General features: G+C 37.3%; 1 protein-coding gene across 2 annotated transcripts in view; it reads right to left on the bottom strand.

The window, feature by feature from the left end:
* Window positions 1-20,559, bottom strand: part of SH3RF3 (SH3 domain containing ring finger 3) — a 571,324-nt gene that overhangs the window by 86,302 nt on the left and 464,463 nt on the right. For both annotated transcript variants that reach the window (XM_020965168.2, XM_020965166.2), the window contains one exon: window positions 17,626-17,879. In XM_020965168.2, the coding sequence (XP_020820827.1) occupies window positions 17,626-17,879 (254 nt within the window). The remainder of the gene's footprint in view (window positions 1-17,625; window positions 17,880-20,559) is intronic.

A 20,559-nucleotide genomic window follows, 5' to 3' on the forward strand; every position in this document is an offset into this window, starting at 1 on the left:
GCTTCCAAGAATGGAACTACCATGTCCTTTCTCTCTTCAAAGAACTCCATCACATATTACCTCCACTTTATCACATGGAGTGAGAAACCGAGGCACAAGAATACTGTGGCTCATCCCATAAAACATTTCTTTAGTAGCATCTGCCTAACTAATGAGATGTATATTCAAAGTCAAAGCATTTCTGAGGATCACGGACCTTTGGTCTGGGCCCCTGTATCTCACTGAGAATCAAGAACAGAAGCATGACGACCAAATCATTAACTTTCCAATTTTTGCATCCTTCACCCTGGGAACTCCCACTCTTTTGCCCAGTCATATCAATTAACCAAGAAGTGCTTATAGAGATTCAGGTGCTAAGTACTAGACAGGATACCAATTGTGTCAAATGGCATCCCTGCCCTCGGGAAGCTTATGATCTTTTTGGGTAACAAGGTTAATACACAAAACAGGAAACAGGAAACTGTACAATATAATTAAGTATTAAATATGGGAGTCAGATTAACACTGCTATAGAAGAGACTAAGAGGAACTGATTTTCCCTTCTCCATGAATAGATAGTAATCCCATTTCTGTTCATTGTACAAGGGGAGGAACACATTACTTATTTGTACTGCGCCCCACAAGTAGCAGATGCTTAATAAATATTTGTTAAATTGAATTGTGGAACTAATGGGAATTCGCAAACTTGACTGGGAGGCAATGTGGTATAATGGAAAGAACTCTGGGCTCAGAGTCAGAAGACCTGGGTTCATTTCCTGGCTTTGGCTTGAAATAGTTTGTGACCTAGGGCAAGTTGTACTAGATTAGGGTTCTTAACTTTTTGTAAGTCAGAGAACCTCTTTGGCAGTCTACTGAAGACTGTGGACCCCTTAGCAGAATGCTTTTAAATGCATAAAATAAAATCTGTAGGTTGGCAAAGCAGGTAAGTGGCACCACAGTATACAGAGTATTGGGCTTGGAATCAGGAAAACTCATCTTCGGGAGTTCAAGACCAGCCTCAGACTAGCTGTGTGACCCTGGGCAAGTCATTTAACCCTGTTTGTCTCAGTTTCCTCATCTGTAAAATGAGCTGGAGAAGGAAATGGCAAACCACTCCAGTGTCTTTGCCAAGAAAACTTCAAATGGGGTCACAAAAAGTTGGCTGCGACTGATATAACTGAACAACAGCAAGTTGACAAAGGAAACTGATTATTGAAATGCAGTTATCAACATACTGAGAAAACAAGATCAAAGGCCTCAGGTTAAGAATCCCTGGATTAAACAGATGACCACTTAGGTCCCTTTGAGCTCTATCATTCTATGATTCCTCTAGCTTTTCATCATTAGCTGAGTCCTTGGTGTCTTGCTGGCTGCATATGGAAAGTCATCTAGGCACCAAGAATGTAGTTTTTCAGCCTAGGGTCAAGGATGACTGCAGGCCACTCAGAAGGTGAGGGGGACCCCTTCTTCCACATTCCATGGATAAGGTAGTAAGTTAGGCAGGTAACAAGATTGAATTTTGGAAGGAGGGAAATAAAATATGTGAGCAAGAAACACTGTGGCGTTAAAGTAGTTGGAGAGGGTAGATTGTCAGGGAGTCAAGTGATGAGCTCAATATTGGAAGCAGAGAGACGATCAGCTAGATATATAACCAATCTCTTATATATATAACCAACTGCAGGAGAATGGCTAGCATAGCCAAATCTTTCACTTATATTAAGAAGCACTCATCAGGGACTAAGAAAAAAATTAAAATAGAACTACATTTGTCTCTTACAAGCCAAATTAATCAAATATCTTATTGGGTGGATATTATTTGAAGGTTAAGAAATAACAGTAGGAACTCAAAATAATTTTTCCCTCAATTGTGTAGAAAGAGACTTAAGCGCCCTTTGAAAGGCTTGGACATCAACAGCCTCTTTTGAAACTCTGGTCCCTGCAGTGAGGATGGGCCAACATAAAGCAAAAGACTTTGGAAAACACCACTGCTAAAGTGTTTAGACAAATAAAGGATGGTGAAGACTCTCAGCAAAGACATAAGATGATTCTACAGCACAATGATAGACATGATTTAAGATTGACTGTTATGAAGCACCACTAATAAGCACAGGAGTGGGTTTAGGATTAACCTAGGTAATATTTAACTGTTTCTCCTGTACCTCCTCATTTTGCTAGCTTCTACTTTACTATGCATCAGTTTATGTAAGTCTTTCCAGGTTTTCTTGCTTGTCATTTTTTATAAGAAATAGTATTGCACAATAGTATTGCATTACAGTCATATATCACAGCTTGTTTAGCCATTCCTCAAATGATGGGCATCCCTTTGATTTCCAGTTCTTTGCCACCACAAAAAGAACTGCTACAAATATTTTCGTACCTGTGGGTCCTTTTCCCATTTTTATGATCTCTTTGGGATACAGAACTAGAAGTAGCATTTCTCTGTCAAGGGTATGCGGTTTTATAGCCCTTTGGGCATAGTTCCAAACTGCTCTCTAGAATGGTTGGATCAATTCACAACTCCACTAACAGTACATTAGTGTCCTAGTTTTCCCATATGCCCTCCAACATCCAACATTTTCCTTTTTTGTCGTATTAGCCACTCTGTGAGGTATGAGCTGGTACCTCAGAGTTATTTTAATTTGCATTTCTCTGATCAATAGCGATTTAGAGGATTTTTTCTTATGACTATAGCTTTGATTTCTTTGTCTGAAAACTTCCCGTTCATATCCTTTGACCGTTTATCAATTGGGGAATGACTTGTATTTTCATAAATTTTCCTCAGTTCTCTATATATTTGAGAAATGAGGCCATTATCAGAGATACCTGTTGCAAATAAAAATCCTAAATTCTTCCCTTATCCATAAATCTGACAGATAAACTATTCTATGCTCTCTTAATTTGCTTATGGTGTCAACCTTTATGTGTAAATCATGTACCATTTTCACCTTATCTTGGTATATGGTGTGAGATGTTAATCCATACCTAGTTTCTGCCATAGTGTTTTCCAGTTTTCCTAGCAGTTTTTGTCAAATAGTAAGTTCTTGTTCCAAAAGCCTGAATCTTTGGGTTTATTATATCCTTGATTACTACAGTCATTTACTACAATGTAATTTGTACCTAATCTATTGCACTGATTCACCACTCTATTTCTTAGCCAGTACCAGATTGTTTGGATAATTATCACTTTATGATATGGTTTGAGATCTGGTACAGCTAGACTACCTTCTTTCATATTTTTTTTTAATTGATTCCCTTGATATCCTTGAGCTTTTGTTCTTCCAGATGAGGTTTGTTATTATTTTTCCAAGCTCTATAAGATAATTTTTAATTGCTTGATTAGTAATTAAATAGATAAATGAATAAATACAATTATAAATTTTATATTATATTAAATCATATCATATTATAAATTATAAATTCTATAAATCTGAATAAATAGATTAATTTAATCAGAATTATCATTTTTATTATATTGGCTCGGACTACCCCTGAGCAATTAATATTTTTCCAATTGTTTAGCTCTAACTTCATTTGTGTGAAAAGTGTTTTATAGTTGTGTTCATATTACTCCTGGGTTTGTCTTAGCAGGTAGGCTAAGCATTTTATACTGTATATAGTTATTTTAAAAGGAATTTCTCTTTCTATCTCTTGCTGCTGGACTTTGTTGGTAATACACAGAAATGCTAATTATTTATGTGGGTTTATTTGGTATCCTACAACTTTGCTGAAGTTGGTAATAATTTCAAGTAGGTTTTTAGTTAATTCTCTAGGGTTTTCTAAGTATAGCGTCATATCATCTGCAAAGAGCGATAGCTTTGTTTTCTCGTTGCCTATTCTAACTCCTTTAATTTCTTTTTCTTCTCTTATCACCACAGCTAACATTTCTAGCACAATATTAAATAATAGAGGTGATAATGAGCATCTTTGCTTCATCCCTGATTATATTGGGAAGGATTCTAGCTTATTCCTCATTATAGATAATGCTTACTGTTGGTTTTAGACAAATATTACTTATCATTTTAAGGTAAGCTCCATTTATTTCTATGCTCTCTAATGTTTTTAATAGGAATAGGTGCTGTATTTTGTCAAAGGCTTTTTTGCATCTGTTGAGATTATCATGTGATTTCTGTTGGTTTTGTTGCTGATATGGTCAATTATGGTGAGAGTTTTCCTAACATTGAACCAGTCCTGCATTCCTAGTATAAATCCCACCTGGTTACAGTGTATGGTCCTTGTGATATATTGCTGTAATCTCTGAGCTAGTATTTTATTTAAAATTTCTGTATCAATATTCATTGGGGAAAATTGGTCTATAATTTTCTTTCTCTGTTTTGGCTTGTTGGTGGATTGCCCCAGGCTTGGCACCTTGCTGCAGACCCCCTATTGTGAGACTGGCTGCTGCTGCTGCTGCTGCTGCTGCTGCTACTGCTACTCTTGTACCTAGCTCCCCTTCCACTCCAATGAGACCTTTTCTGCCATGTTGGTAAGCTGCTTCTCTACTCCTAGATCAATTCTGAGGCAGTTTTCTAGTTGTTTAGAGAGGCATTTGGAGGAGGGGGCTTTAGATGGTTCCTTCCTCACTCCTCCACCTTGGCACTGGAAATCCCCAAAGAATGAATTTGAAGAAACTGATAATAATAATTGACACTGATATAGCTGTTTTAAGATTTGTAAAGTGTTTTATATTTACCATCTAATTTGAATCTCTCAATAACCCTATGAGAGTAGGTATAAGTATTATTATTCCCGCTTAACAGATGAGAAACTGAGTTTAAAGAGATCAAATGACTTGGCTGTGTTTTCACAGCTAGATACCATTGGTGAAAGGAGTTACAGAATCATAGTATTCCAAATTTAGAGCTAGAAAGGAGCTCATTTAGTTCAACCCCCTTATCTTACAAATGAGGAAATGGAGGTCCAGTTAGAAGTGACTTGTCTAAGATCATACAGGTAGGAAATGGCAGAGGAAGTACCTGAACCCAGTCCTCTGACTCCACCCTACCATATTGCTATGTCTACTTGACTCTAAGTCTGTCTTCCTATTACTTTGCATTGTCATAAAATTACAAAAGGAGAAAGTCCAATCGAAACAACCAGTAGATACTGACCATAGCTATGCAAATGAAAACAACAATGAACAGGAACATAACCTGAATTAAATCCACCATTGTTACCTCACAAAAGGAGACGGATGTCAAACCACTCCAGTATCTTGGCCAAGAAAACCCCAAACGGGGTCATGAAGAGCTGGACATGATTGAAAACAGCTGAGCAACAGAGAGCCTTGCTAAAGGTAAAGCACACACTTCTGTCTTTCGACAAATGGTAAATAACAAGAATATGTGTACAATTGCTTGCAATCACCTTTTTAAAAATTATGCTATTTGGGGGGATTATGTGTTGTTTGTTTTGGCAAAACAAAATTTATCCATTGCTTTCTATTGAGTATTTGATTGCTGTGAAGGGACTCATGGTGAGAACAAGGGTCCCATTATCCTGTTGGGCTTAATGCGTCACACTGGACCTCCTTTTTCCTTATTACCTACCTCACAGCAAAAGGGTTCCAGTACTTTCTGTTCCTTAAATCAAATGAAAAAGAAAGGCAGGTCTACACTAAAGCTGGCCCTCTAAGGGTCTCAGTGTTCTGAGCTATAAACCAGAGATAACAGAGATGCCAACCCACCTCTCTAATGTTCAGTGGGATGCTCTTAAAGATATTAGGAATCCCAAATAATTAAAAGTCATCATAGTCTCCTATTTGAATGGATCAAATTCACCCTAGTGGCGCCAAAAGTTAATCCCTTTACTGTTCAAGACAGGGAAAATTTCAGAGAATCTTCTTACTGAACCCAAGTAAACAAAAAGGGGAAAGAGAATGAACCCCATGATAATAACTGTTTTAACCTGACTTCAGTTTGACACAAGTGTCAGCCCAGGTTGTAACAACAGATGTTATTTCATATTAAGTACTCAATCTAACATTATACAATTTAAACTTGAACATTATTGTATTGTTGTGCCAGAGGAAAAATTACATACCACACTGTAATTATTTTGTACCACCAGAATTTGTGGCATTCATGGTTTCAGCAACATGGAAAAAAAAAACGCACACACACAATAAAAACACTATTCTCAACCCCTGAATATGACTTGAATATATAATGTGCTCATAAATCTTAACAGCATTTGCTGGGGATGTTAAATAACTTCACAAAACAAACAAAGCCTACTCAATCTGTGAATTCTGCCTCTTTTCCCTCTCACAGAGCTGTGTGGGAATAGCTTGCTAGATCTAATTATGTGATCATGAATTCTCTGGGACTCACTGGAGCACTGATAGTTCTTGCTGCTCAAGGGGAATGAAAGAGAAAGGCTGATTTATGTCTCCAAAAATGATTTGGGGGTTTTGGATTATAATAAGACCTTATAGCATTGTGAGCCCTAGCAGAATTTAGCACCTTAATTTACAAAGAAAGAGGGGTAGGTGACTATGTAGATTAATAGAAATTAAGCCACTTGGGTCATTCAATCCATTCAGAGACAGTCCTGTGATCTGCATGGGAAGCTCTCTTGGGGGCAATTTGTTTCTCTCTGAGAGATTCTCAAAGTGGGTGATATCACCCCCCTGCAGGGGCGCTGGAACAATTCAGGGGGGTGGAGGTGGCCTTTGGTGCAATTGGGGGCATTGAATAAAAATAAGGGGACAGTGGAAGGATTAGGACAGAAGAGAAGATAATTTTGAAAAACTGTTCATATATGTTTCACCTCTTGTGTAACAGAGTTAGTGTTGTAGTAATTGCATTATTTTTCCAAATAAACACACAAAATGCAAGTTATAACTGATCAACGTTCATGTCTGCTGATAGGTCTTAACAATGCAGCGTGTTGTCGGGAAGTCCAGCATGCATCAGCAAGAATATGTATATGTAATAACTTGTTTACGATATGTTACTAAATGGTTACATGACACAATATTGCATCATCAAAATTTCAATGTAGGAAAACCACCACAAATTTACAATACATTATTAAATTATTAAACTTCAGATGAAATTTAAGACAGAAAAATATATATTTTTTGAAATGACGCAAATTTTAAAAAATATTAAAGGGTTAAAGAAAGTAGATTTCCAGGGTGGGGTGCTGAGTAATTTTTGTTTTTAAAGGGGATGGTAGGCCAAATAAGTTTGGGAACATCTGCTCTGGATGATTGAACTCTTCTTCATCTAAACTGATTATCACTCAGATAGGAGGGAACAATATTGATCATCCAGGGAAGAGTAGAGGTATGATAGTCCACAGAAACCTCATCCCCCCAAATCATGAAATTTTGATAGTCAAAGGGGTCTACTGCAGTCCACCCCCATATTCTGGATGTGGTCTACTAGGTTATTCTATTGCTTCTGCATCAAATGTGACCTGTTATGTAAAGAACAATCACTCATTCACTCACCATTAAGTGCCTCCTCTGCATATAGGAAAGGCATGCTTGGAAACCCTCAGCTACCTTTCCTGAAAAAGCCCATTCTACCAGATGTTATGGACTGGATATTATTGGGAAGTGTTCTTTTCAAGATAGCGTGGAAATCACGAACTAAAAAGAGGCATAACCCAATAATATGCTGGATAGATTTTAAAAACAACCATAAAATACCCAAACCTATTATTCTATATAGCTCAAGTCAGCTTAAGATTTTTTACCAGGGAGGGTCAGGTGTGATTTCCTTTCTCCTTACCTCCATCCTTAATTTCCCAACCTTGTATTGACCTGAAGTGCCCTCCTGCTGGTCAAAAATACATTGAGAAATTTTATTTTCCTTTGAAGCATCAGATTACTGACACACACAGAGAGAGAGAGTAATGGAAGAGGCTCACCAGGGTCTTATCCCTGTGGCTATCCCAGTTCCCTTCAGTAAATACAGAACTCCTTGAAACCAAGAGCCTCTCACTTTGTAAGGATTTTGCCCTGTCGTCCTTCTGCCACTAGGATGAGGGAGTGGAACACTACTGTCTTATAGAGACTAGACTACTTTTAGAAGAAAGAATTAGTGAAAACCATTTGAAGAAATCACAATTGTCTGCTACAATAAACAGCATTAGTCTGGGAGCCAACCCCCGGGTTCTACCGTGGACATGCTGTGTGTCCTTAGATTCTTAGCCTTGGTTTTGTCATCTGCAAATAAAAAGGAGTGAGACAAGGGCAGAGATCAGGAAACTAGTCTGCTGCCTGTTTTTGTACAACCCTGTGAACTTTTAATGGTTTTTACATTTTAAAAATACAATAAAACTTTACTTAAGACTGTGAAAACACTGTTAGCTCATAGGCTTGTACAAAAACAGGCTGCAGGCTGGATTTGGCCCAGACACCACAGTCTTCATTCACTCATCTAGGACAAGAATTATTAACCTTGTTTTGTGTCATGGACCTCTTTGACGGCTGATGAAGCCCGTGGACTCCTAATATTTCTAGAACAAGAGATAAAGGATGACAAAGGAAATCAATTATATTGAAGTACAAAAAGCTTCTAGATGGTATAGTGAATAGAGTGCCAGCCCTGCAATCAGGAGGATCTGAATTAGATTCCAACCTCATACACTTAGTAGCTGTGTGCCCTGGGCAAGTCCCTTAAGCCTGTTTGCCTCAGTTTCCTCATCTGTAAAATGAGCTGGAGAAGGAAATGGTGAACCATTCTAGTATCTTTGCCAAGAAAACCCCAAATGGGGTCACAAAGAGTCGGACACAACTGAAAGGACCAAACGGTAACAACAGTAAGACGAGGAGGTGGTGCAGTGCATAGACAGCGAGAGCTGGAGTCAGGAGGACTCATTTTCCTGAGTTCAAATCTGACCTTAGGTACTTAGTAGCTGTGTAGCCTCGGGCAAGTCATTTAACTCTGTTTGACTCAATTTCCTCATCTGTTAAATGAGCTGGAGAAGGAAATAGCAAATCATTCCAGAGTGTCTTGCCCAAAAAACCCCAAGTGAGTTCATAAAAAGTTGGATGTGACTGTAACAATTGAATAACAACAGCATGTATGTATGCATGTACGTATGCATGCACATATGTGTATATATGTATGCATGTGCACACACACATATATGCACACACACATATATAAATAACTTGTATACACACATACACATACATGCACATATACATACACACACATAAATTACCAGACCTGAAGTTAAGAACCACTGGAAGGTACTTTCTAAGGTTCTTTTTTAGTTCTGTTTTATGACTCTTAGACTTTTTGTTAAAATTCACTGACTTTGCCTTGAGATGAGAATGTTGATTTAATTTCTCTGTATCCCCAAGAGTCAGTGCTAGTTGAGATATGCTATTATTATAGAGAACAATCCATTACTTGTACTGTCAACACATTTTCCCCCTCTTTAACTGCAGAAAGTAGAAATCTTTGGGTGAGGGAGCATGGAATGTAACGACAATAATAATAATAATAATAATTTCTACAGTATCTCCTATGTACCAAGCACAGTGCTCAAAGCTTAAATATCTCATTTAATTTTACAACAACCCTGGCAGGAAGGTGCTGTTATTATTACCCCCATTTTACAGTTGAGGAAATGGAGGCAAAAAGAGGTTAAATGATTTGCCCAAGTTCAAACAACTAGGAGGTGTCTGAGACTGGATTTTAGTTTAACTTGCTAAGGTGACAGTGCATCTAAGTTGAGGCAGCAAAGGGAACTGAGCCCTGGTGTTGTGGATATATATGCTCAGGAATCATTTTAACCTATTTCAGTTTTCTTATTTTTAAAATGGAATACTCATCAAGGCATCTAGTTATCATTGTAATAGGTATAGCTACACAACCAATCATTTCCAGATCCTTTGATGCTAATACTTACCTTGTGGTACTTAGTGATAATATGTTGGTCTCATCTCCCTTGTTTGGGTCTGAAAGGGATTTAACAAAGTACTTTCCTAAGCATGGAATAAAAGGTACTTCCCATGGCCTTTCTCCCCTCTCATTCTCCATGATTCCCTGGCCAAAACAACTTACATTCCTCTGGCACTTTGAGGTTTGCAATGTGCTTTCCTGACAATTCCATGAGGTAGAGTGTTATAAAGTCTTTTTTTTTAATTTTTAAGAATTTTATTGGGTTTATTTTGATTTATCAACAATCACTTCCCTTTGCTTCTGAGTTCAAAATTTTTCTCCCCCTTCCTCCCCACCACCCTCCCCAAGACGGTACACACTCTGATATAGGCTATATATTTACATTCCTATTAAAAATATTTTAACATTGGTGAAGTTGTAAGTAAAAATTAAAACCAATAGGAGGAACCATCAGAAAGAGGAAACAAAACTCAATAGAAGAGAAAAAAAAATGATAGCGATTCAACTTCCATGGTTCTTTCTTTGAATGTGGATAGCATTTTCCATCACGAGGTCTCTGGAGATGTGTTAGATCCTTGTAATGCTGAGAAGGGTTAAATTTATCAATATTAGTCATTGCACAACGTGGCTGTTACTGTGCACAAAGTTCTCTTTGTTCTGCTCACTTCGCTCAGCATCAGACCATACAAGTCTTTCCAGGTTTTTCTGAAGTCAACCTGTTCATCATTTCTTATAGCACAATAGTATTCCATTACATTCATATACCACAGTTTGCTCAGCCATTCCCCAATTGATGGGCATCCTCTCAATTTCCAATACTTTTCCACCACAAAAAGAGCTGCTATGAATATTTTTGTACATGTGGGTCCCTTTCCCATCTGCATGATCTCTTTGGGATATAGCCCTAGAATTGCTATTGCTGGATCAAAGGGTAGGCACATTTTTATAGCCCTTTGGGCATAGTTCCAAATTGTTATCCAAAATAATTAGATCATTTCTCAACTCCACCAGCAATGCATTAGTGTTCCAATTTTCCCACATTTTCTCCAATATTTATCATTTTCCTGTTTTGTCATGTTGGCCATTCTGATAGGTGTGATATGGTACCTTACAAAGTCTTAAATATCATAAATCCCAATTACAGATAGCCAAACTGAGGCTCAGAAAGGTTGAATGACTTGACTGCAATTTATATATATATATATACACACACACACACACACACACACACACACATATACATATATGTGTACATGTATACATATACACACACATATATATGTATTTATGTATATATATACACACACACATATATATATTTATGTATATATATGTATATATATACACATATATATATATATGAGAGAAATGATTATTACTCTCTTGTATTAATAGCTAATTATTGAATTAGGACCAAGGATTTTTCCCCTTTTCTATTTCCTTATTCAGAAATCAGCCCCTGTAGGTTATTCAGGATGACTTTGAAGTACAGAGCTCATAATGAAAGGGAAAACTCAGATGGAAAGGTAAAGAAATTTTAGTTTAGGTGAATTGATGGATTCTGGCCCATTGTGTTTTAGTCAAACAAGTTTGGGAAAATGTGGATTCTCCTTTTTGCCAAATGGGTGATATGGGTATAGGTAAGTCTCTTTGACCAAAACTGAGTGATCAGAGTCATGTCCTCTAGCCCCTCATTAGAATAAACCCAGCTCTCATTATAATATTCTTCTCATTACTTTTTAACCAATCAGAGTCAATTGCCACCCTCAGGAACACTTTTCCAAGGGCATATAAGTGCTGAGTGGGTTCCATGAGGGGTCTTTGGCATTCAAGAGTGTCAGCGACCCCTTTTATTAATTACCTGCTAGCATAATTAATAAATGATTAATCACCCAGAAACTATGTCTCTCAAACTTCTTATACGTCACACTGAGGTCTCTTTGAGTCTGTTGCTTTGTCTACTATACCACAGTGCTAGGTAAGAAAATCATTCAAGCCTGCACCAAAAGAGCTGCATCCATAGCAATAGTAAGCAAGAAAAAATTCTCAGGTATTTAGTTAAAGCCTGTATAAAAGTCCCTGATTGAGGGGTAATTAATTGAGTAAATAATTGAGTGTAATATTGTGTCAAAAGCCTTTTCTGCATCTATTGAGATAATGTATAAAAATCCCTGACTGAGAGTGAACGGTAAGCAGGAGGTATAGAGAACTAGGAAGATATGCCTGGGGACCTACCTTAAAAATATGCCCAACATTACCCTTATATTAGGTATACAGTACTTTGTGTCTCTCTCTCCTTGCTGAAATGAGAATCTTTGGTTGCCAATGCAAGAGGAAAGCAATGCAAACTCCTTGTCAGTAGAGATTATTTCATTCTTTTTGTTTACATCCCCAGCGTTGAGCACAATACCTGGCACACAGTATATACTTTAATTGATTAGTCTCTCTGTACTCTGCTTTTGTTGGATTGTATAGAGAATATTGTATTCCGTTCTAGGCAACATATTTTGGGAAGGATATTGCCACAATGTAGTAAACCCAGGGGAAGGTAACCAGGATAGAGAGGTGAGCCGAAATTACGCCATATAACACTAGACTGACACAACTAGGAGAACTAGAAGACTGAGAAGGGGAGGATGCATTGGTGCACTTTTCCCCTTCAAATGAACTTGTATTAATTATCTGTACACATGGATTCTTCCACTACAACACAGGCTCCTGAAAGGCGATGTTTACTCTACTTTTGTGTCTGTAGTCCTATCATCTGGCACAGTGTGTTGCCCATAATGAACATTTAACAAACGCTGGTTGGCTGGAATGTAAATGATAGCTATTTTCAAGCATGTGAAGGGCTGTCATGTGGCAGAAGGGACTCAGTTTGGCTTCTTTGGCCGGAGAAAGCAAAACAAGAAGCAACGGAGTCCTACCAAATTCCTTTTATGACATAAATGTGGTGCTGATACCTAGACCAGAAAGAACAGAAACAGAGAAAGAAAATTGTAGACCAATTTCCCTAATGAATATTGATGCAAAAATGTTGAATAAAATACTAGATAGGAGATTACAGCAAGATATCACGAAGACCATATACTAAAACCAGGTGGTATTTATACCAGGAATGTAGGGCTGGTTCAATATTAGGAAAACAATCAGCATAATTGACCATATCAATATCAAAAAATCATATGATTATCTCAATAGATGCAGAAAAAACTTCTGACAAAATATCACACTTAATTATTTACACTCAATTAGTACTCCCAATCAGGGATTTTTATACATGCTTTAACTATATACCTGAGGATTTTTTCTTACTTATCATTGCTATAGATGCAGCTGTTTTGATGGAGAGTTGAATGATTTTCTAGGGTAACTAATTATTACCAAGCGCTGTGGTATAGTGGATGAAGCAATGGACTCAAGGAGACCTAAGTGTGATACATAAAATGCTGAGAGACATAGTTTCTGGGTAATTAATCACTTATTAATCATGTTAGCAGATAATTAATAGAAGGGGTCAGTGACACTCTTGAATGCCAAAGACCCCTCATAGAATCCACTCAACTTACACGCCCTTGGAAGAGTGAGTGTTCCTGAGGGTGGCAATTGACTATGATTGGTTAACAAGTAATGTGAAGAATATTATAATGAAAAATAATATTATAATGAAATAATATTATAAATTAAAAACACTAGAAAGAACATGTATAAGTGGAGCTTTCCTTAAAATGATAAGTAGTATCTACCTAAAACCACCAGCAAGCTTTATCTATAACGAGGATAAGCCTTCCCAACAAGATCTAGGGTGAAATAAGAACGCCCATTATCACCACTGTGATTCAGTACTATGCCAAAAACGCTAGCTATAGCAATAAGAAAAAGATTTTGAAAGAATTAGAAAAAGCAATGAAGAAACAAAACTATCATTCTTTGCAGATGATATGATAGTATAATTAGAGAACCCTAGAGAATCAACTAAAAATGTAGCTGAAACAATGAACAACTTTAGCAAAGTTGCAGTATATGAAATAAAACCACATAAATCATCAACATTTCTATATATTACCAACAAAATCCAGCAGCAAGAGATAGGGAAATTCCATTTTAAATGACTGTAGACAGTATAAAATACTTGGCATTCTACCTGCCAAGATAAACTCAGGAACTATAAGAACACAATTACAAAACACTTTTCACACAAATAAAGACAGATCTAAACAACTGGAGAAATATTATTACTCATGGGTAGGCTGAGCAAATATGATAAAAATGACAATTCAGTCTAATTTACTTATTCAGTGTCATGCCAATCAAACTACCAAAAATTATTTTATAAAGCTAGAAAAAACAATAACAAAATTCATCTGGAAAAATAAAAGATCAAGAATGTCAAGGGAACCAATGAAAAAAAATATTAAGGAAGATAGCCTAGCAGTACCAGATCTCAAGCTGAATTATGAAGTGGTAATCATGAAAACAATCTGGTACTGGCTAAGAAATAGAGTGCAGGATCAATGGAATAGATTAGGTATACAATACACAGTAGTAAGTGACCATAGTAATCTAGCATTTAATAAATACAAAGATCCAAGCTTTTGGGACAACAACTTGATATCTGACAAAAACTGCTGAGAGAAAAAGAAAGCAGTCTGGCAGAAAGTAGGTATAGACCAACATCTCACACTATATACCAAGATAAGGTCAAAATGAGTACATGATTTACACATAAAGGTTGATACCATAAGCAAATTAAGAGAGCATGGAATAGTTTATCTGTCAGATTTATGAATAAGGGAAGAACTTAGGACCAAAGAAGATAAAAAAAGCATTACAAAATATAAAATAGATAATTTTGGTTATATTAAATTTAAAAGTTTTTGCACAAACAAAACTAATGCAACCAAAATTATAAAGAAAGCAGAAAGGGGCAGCTAGGTGGCGCAGTGGATAGACCACTGGCCCTGAAGTCAGGAAGACCTGAGTTCAAATCTGGCCTCAGACCAAACACTTGACCCTTACTAGCTTGGGCAAGTCACTTAACCCCAATTGCCTAAAAAAAGAAAAAAAAAAGAAAAAAAAAGAAAGCAAAAATTGGGGAAATTTTTCACAAGTGTCTTTGATAAAGGCCTCATTTTTCAAATATATAGAGAACTGAATCAAATCTATGAAAATACAAGTCATTCCCCAATTGATAAATGGTCAAAGGACATTAACAGGAAGTTTTCAGACAAAGAAATCAAAGATATCTATAGTCATATGAAAAAATGCTCTAAATCATTATTGATTAAAAAAATTCAAATTAAAACAACACTTCACACCTATCAGATTGGCTAATATGACAGAAAAGGAAAATGATAAATGTTGGAGGGGATGTGGAAATGCACTGTTGCAAAAGCACACTAAAACAATATTGGTGGAGTTGTGAACTGATCCAACTATTCTGGAAGGAAATTTGAAACTACATCCAAAAGGCTATAAAAGCATTTGTATCCTTTGACTCAGCAACATCACTACTGGGTCTGTATCCCAAAGAGATCAAATAAAAAGGAAAAAGACCTATAAGTACAAAAATGTTTTTATTTATAGCAAAAATATTTATAGCAGCTCTTTTTCTGGTGGCAAAAAATTGGAAATTGAGAGGATACCCATCAATTGGGGAATTCCTGAACAAGTTGTAGCATATGATTATAATAGAATACTACTGTGTTGTAGGAGATGACAAGCAGAATAGTTTCAGAAAAACCTGGGAAGTCTAATATGAACTCATGCAAAGTGAAGTGAGCAGAACTAGGAGAACATTGTACATAGTAACAGCAATATTGTAATGATGGTCAACTGTAAAAGACTTAGCTACTCTGTTCAAGATAACGATCCAAGACAGTTTCAAAGGACTCATGAAGAAAAATCTTTCTATATCCAGAGAGAAAACTGATGAACTTTTGTGTGCAGATTGAAGTATAATTTTTCACTTTCTTTATTTTTCTTACTCCCTCCCCCCAACATGGCTAATATGGAAATGTTTTCATGATTTCATATGGACAATTTATATCCCTTTTTTTTTTTTGCCTTCTCAATGGGTGGGTGAGGGGAGGGAGGGAAGTAATCTGGAGCTCAAAATTTAAAATAAATGATTGTTAAGAAAAATAAATTAAAAAAAAAACCTACAACAACAACATAGAAGCAACAGATGAAAGCTATGAGTGGGGAAGATTTTGGCAGAGTATGAAATAAAAACTGCCTCCCGATTAGAACTGTATAATGAAAGGGACAGCTAGGTGGCATAGTGGATAGAGTAGTAGCCCTGGAGTCAGGAAGACTTCAAAGCTGACCTCAGATGTTTGCTAGGTGTGTGACCTTGGGCAAATCACTTAACCCTGTTTGCTTCAGTTTCTCATCTGCAGAATGAGCTGGAGAAGGAAATGGCACACCACTCCAGTATCTTTGCTAAAAAAACTCCAAATAGGGTCATGAAGAGTTGGACGTGACTGTAACAACTGAACAACAATAAAATATGGAAAAGGTTGTTCTTGGATGATTTCCTCATCGGATTCCTCATCACTGGAAAGTCTTTAAGTAGATGACCACTTGTCAGAAAATGCTGTAGTGGGGATGTCTGTCCATGTATACACTAGGCAAGATGATCCTCTCAGGTCTCTGCCAGCTCTATGAACAGTGATATGTTTACCCCAGTTTCTCTGATTCTGTCAGTCATCACTCTGGTGGGATTACAGGCTATCCCCTCTGGGTATATGGCTTCACGGTTTTTGTTTTTGTTTTTTAAGAAGAATTGCCTTTGTTCTCCAATTGGGGAAATTAGTCTGGCTTCTCAGGCCAAAGAGGCCAAATCGCATCTCTCCTTCCACATAGCAGCCCTTCACATACTTAAAAATAGCGATCATTTCAATTCAAGCCAACCAACCATTTCATAGGCTGGGGTAGGAAAGAGAAAGAAAGGGAAAATCTGCTTCATTTAAAAGGGACAAAGTTACATCCACGTGTTTTTTATTACTCTGACAGTACCATGCTACTTAGCTCAGCATCTTAAGATCATTATGCAACATCGGCCCCTAGCATCTTCAGAGGACTCCAGCCTCACATAGTCTTCCCTAGAACAACACTTTGCTTTCAAAACAAGCTGTGTTTACTTTTTTTTTTTGCCTCCAAGACCCACCCCATTATTTCTTTTCATCTCATGCCATCCTGAGGCAAGCTAGTCCTCTTAACAGTGTCAGTCTGGCTGTGGATGAGGCTGCAACATGAACAAAAAACATCAATGTGATACCCACCTTCTTCAATCTCCCACGTCAGGTTCTTAGATACTTTCCTGAGATGGAGCCCCTCTGAGATCTGGGGTTTCCTTATCACCTGCTCTGTGATATACTGCCTAACTGGGAGATTTGGAACTAGATGGCATATGGAAAGTGATGTGTGATTGAACAACGATTGCCTCATCCATGGGTTGACTGTAGGCGCCAGTGTTAATCTTATTAGTTGATTCTGTTCTCTGGCTACAATAAAAGGGTAAATATTTGTAAATTCTCTAATCTGTTTCAGCTGCTGCAATGGAATAATTTGATAAAACCAAGCAAACTTCCCCAAGATTAACAGAAGTTTATGACTGTGATAAGCAAATGAAACTTCCCCCTACAGTAGTCCGGCCGAGAGATAGGTCAAAAAAAATTTTTTTTTTCAAAAGGCTTATGCATCAGGAACTCCTGTCTGTCAAACCCTGATGATACAGAACAAGAAGTAACAGGTACGAGTTAATCAGCATACATACCTATCTGCATGACACTTCGAGCCTGGCTGGCTGTCTGCTGAGCTGAATGCCTCAGACAATTGCTCATAGGAGGAGAAGCTGCCTGGTGCTGGGGATGGGTCTGAGGTGCAGTGAGTGGAACAATGGGTCTGACAGTAGTGGCCGGGTTGGTCAGGCTTCCACCTCCTGGAAGAGCAGCTCCTGTCATCCCTTTAGCCAGCGGAGACCCTCCAGGAATACTATTTCGAGGCTGCCCAACTCCTCCTACAGGAACCCTGCGTAATAAAGCAGAATGGAATAAGGTGAAAGGATTCTGATGCAGACTTACCAGGCAGGTCATCTGCAGGGAGAAACACCATCAGTTCTTTGTAGGACCTAAAAGTAGAAGGTCATGTAAATGGTCCTGGAAGGTCTAGTCATGAAAACATTTTGAGAGAAATTTTCACACTCAAACAATGAATGCCCAGTGTTCATTCTTAGATGAGACCAGACCAATAAGACGGCTCTTAGAAAACTTTATGATGCCTCTGTTCTCAATAGGAATGCTCTGGAGAACATAACAGAGAAATGAACCTTTACCAAAAATGAATCAGGAAACACCAGAGTTTTGCTTTAGGGAAGAAAGCAAAGTCAAAAGAACGTTGGATTTGGAGTCAAAGGACCAACGTTCACAACCTAGCTTCTACAAATTACTACCTGTTATTGTGGACAAATCAATTCACCTTTCTGAGTCTCCATTGCCTTATGTATATGATATTTAGTTTAGACTGCATGGCCTCTAAAGTCCTTTCCAGTTCTATGATCCTAATTAATTCTTAAAATTAAACGAAAACAAAAACAAAAAACTCTGACCACATCTAGATGAAACTAATGACTCAGCTTCATCTGACCAGGATGTTTTATGGAAGGGATGGGGCAATCCAACAATTAGTTGATTCCGTCTGGACACATCCTTCATTCCATTTCCAAAGGCCTTTGACCAAAACTTCTGGAAATGGAACAGAGGACATTTCTGTGCCTTGATCAGGGATTTCAAGGGCTGTCGAATTTCAAGACCAGAAACTGATATTTTTTACATCAAAGTTTTAAAATGAAACTCAGTTGAAAGTGTTTAAGAAATGTAAAAGGAAGGAATAGGCAGAGCTACCTTCAAATATTCCTCCCTGTGCTAATTCCTTATGCTGTTCCTGGACACTTAATTGCAGGGATGTAGTGGATTCCTGGGTTTTCCAAAAGAAGCAGCTAGAGGAACCAGAAACATTATATCTGGTCCCAGGGACACTGAGGTGACAGCTAGTAGTTGGGGAAACATCTGTCTAATATTCAATCCCTAAACAGAATGGAGACAAATTGGAAAAGGGCTGTCTTGTGCCATGACAGTGACATACTCACAAGTGATGGTTTTGTAACATGGGGTCGAGGCTTCAATCAGAGAGAAGGTCCCTTGAGCCTGAATGTAATACTTCTGTTTAGTGGATATAGAAAAATAAAAGGTCTCATCAGTAAGCATTCAGCTGTCAAGATGGGATGGGGCTTTTCCTAAACCATTGTAACAGCTCCAAAAATTGCTCCTTATGAAGAACTTGGTCAGAAAACGAGCAAGGAATGCTGATTTGATTGCATCTGCTACCTGTCGAACTGGCTTTCATGCTAAGAGGAAACAAACAAAATAAAGTGGGCTGATGCATTATTGGTACTTATTTGCAAGACCACACTAAAAGTGCTTGAACGGCTTTGCTAAAACAGTGCATTTGAAGGAAAGTCAAAGCCTATTATTTATTCTAGCAGCACTGACAAGACTTCAGTGAGACACCAACAGAGAGGGAAACCTATAATAATAATAGGTGATATTTATATAGTATTTTATACTTTACAAAGAACTTCACATACTTAATCTCATTTGAACCTCCACTCTGTGAGATTGGTAATGTGGATATTATCTTCATTGTGTAGATGAAGAAATTGAATAAAAAGATTAAATGATTTTCCCATGAGCCATAAAACTGATCTGATAGAAGTGAATCTGTTTTGCATTAGGTTCTTTGAGAATGGTCCAGTGATGGAGCCTTCAAAATTTGCCTCATTGTGAGAAGAGTTCATGTAGCTTCTAGTAATTCACTGTACTTTCTTCTTCCTTTTTTCTAAACCCCCAAATTTAACTGAATGTGTATTCACTGAGCACTTCTATGTATCAGGGACTATGGTCAACACTGGGGATGCAGAGACAAAAGAAAAAAAAGAGGAAAAAAAACCAAATGGCTCATTCCTCTAAGGATCTTACATTCTACTGACTGGGCTTAAAGGTTATTGGAGTGTAAGAAACCCATAAAAACTTGAATAGGTTTTGGTATGATGGTTACTATGTGATTAAGGGTACATGTACAGAGATTCCTACCCCACCCTCCATCCCTTTACTCTTATATTTTTCTAAAAATGGATATAATTTTATGGCTATTCAAAAATTGTTTTCTGATTTTTTTTGGTTTTTATATCACTTTCATTTCTGAAAATGTCCCTCCTGATTCCCTATCCAGTGAATCACCCCTTGTAACTGAGAATTAAAAGAAAGAGAAAAAAGACAGTTCAGCAAAACTAACTAAGAAGTAAAGCAAGTCTGAAAGTATACACAATATTCTATATCTATAATGTCCTGCCTCTTCAAAGAAGGGAGGGAATGCATATTCTTATCTCTCCTTCAGAGGCCAATTGTAGTCATTATAATTTCACAGCACTTAGTTTTGTTTAAGGAATATTTTATAATTGTAATGTCTTGTGAGTACCTTGGTAGACTGACTCCCAGGCACATTTTTGTAATTATTTTAAATAGGAGTTCCTCTTCTATTATTTCCTACTGGATTTTGTTATTGCTATATAGCAGCAGTTCTTGAACTTTTTGGTATCAGGACCCCTTAACATTCTTTAAAATTACTTAGGACTCCAAAGACCTATTGTTTA

Source organism: Phascolarctos cinereus, unplaced genomic scaffold (genome assembly GCF_003287225.1).
Source record: "Phascolarctos cinereus isolate Bilbo 61053 unplaced genomic scaffold, phaCin_HiC Scaffold_7;HRSCAF=346, whole genome shotgun sequence".
NCBI lineage: Eukaryota > Metazoa > Chordata > Mammalia > Diprotodontia > Phascolarctidae > Phascolarctos > Phascolarctos cinereus.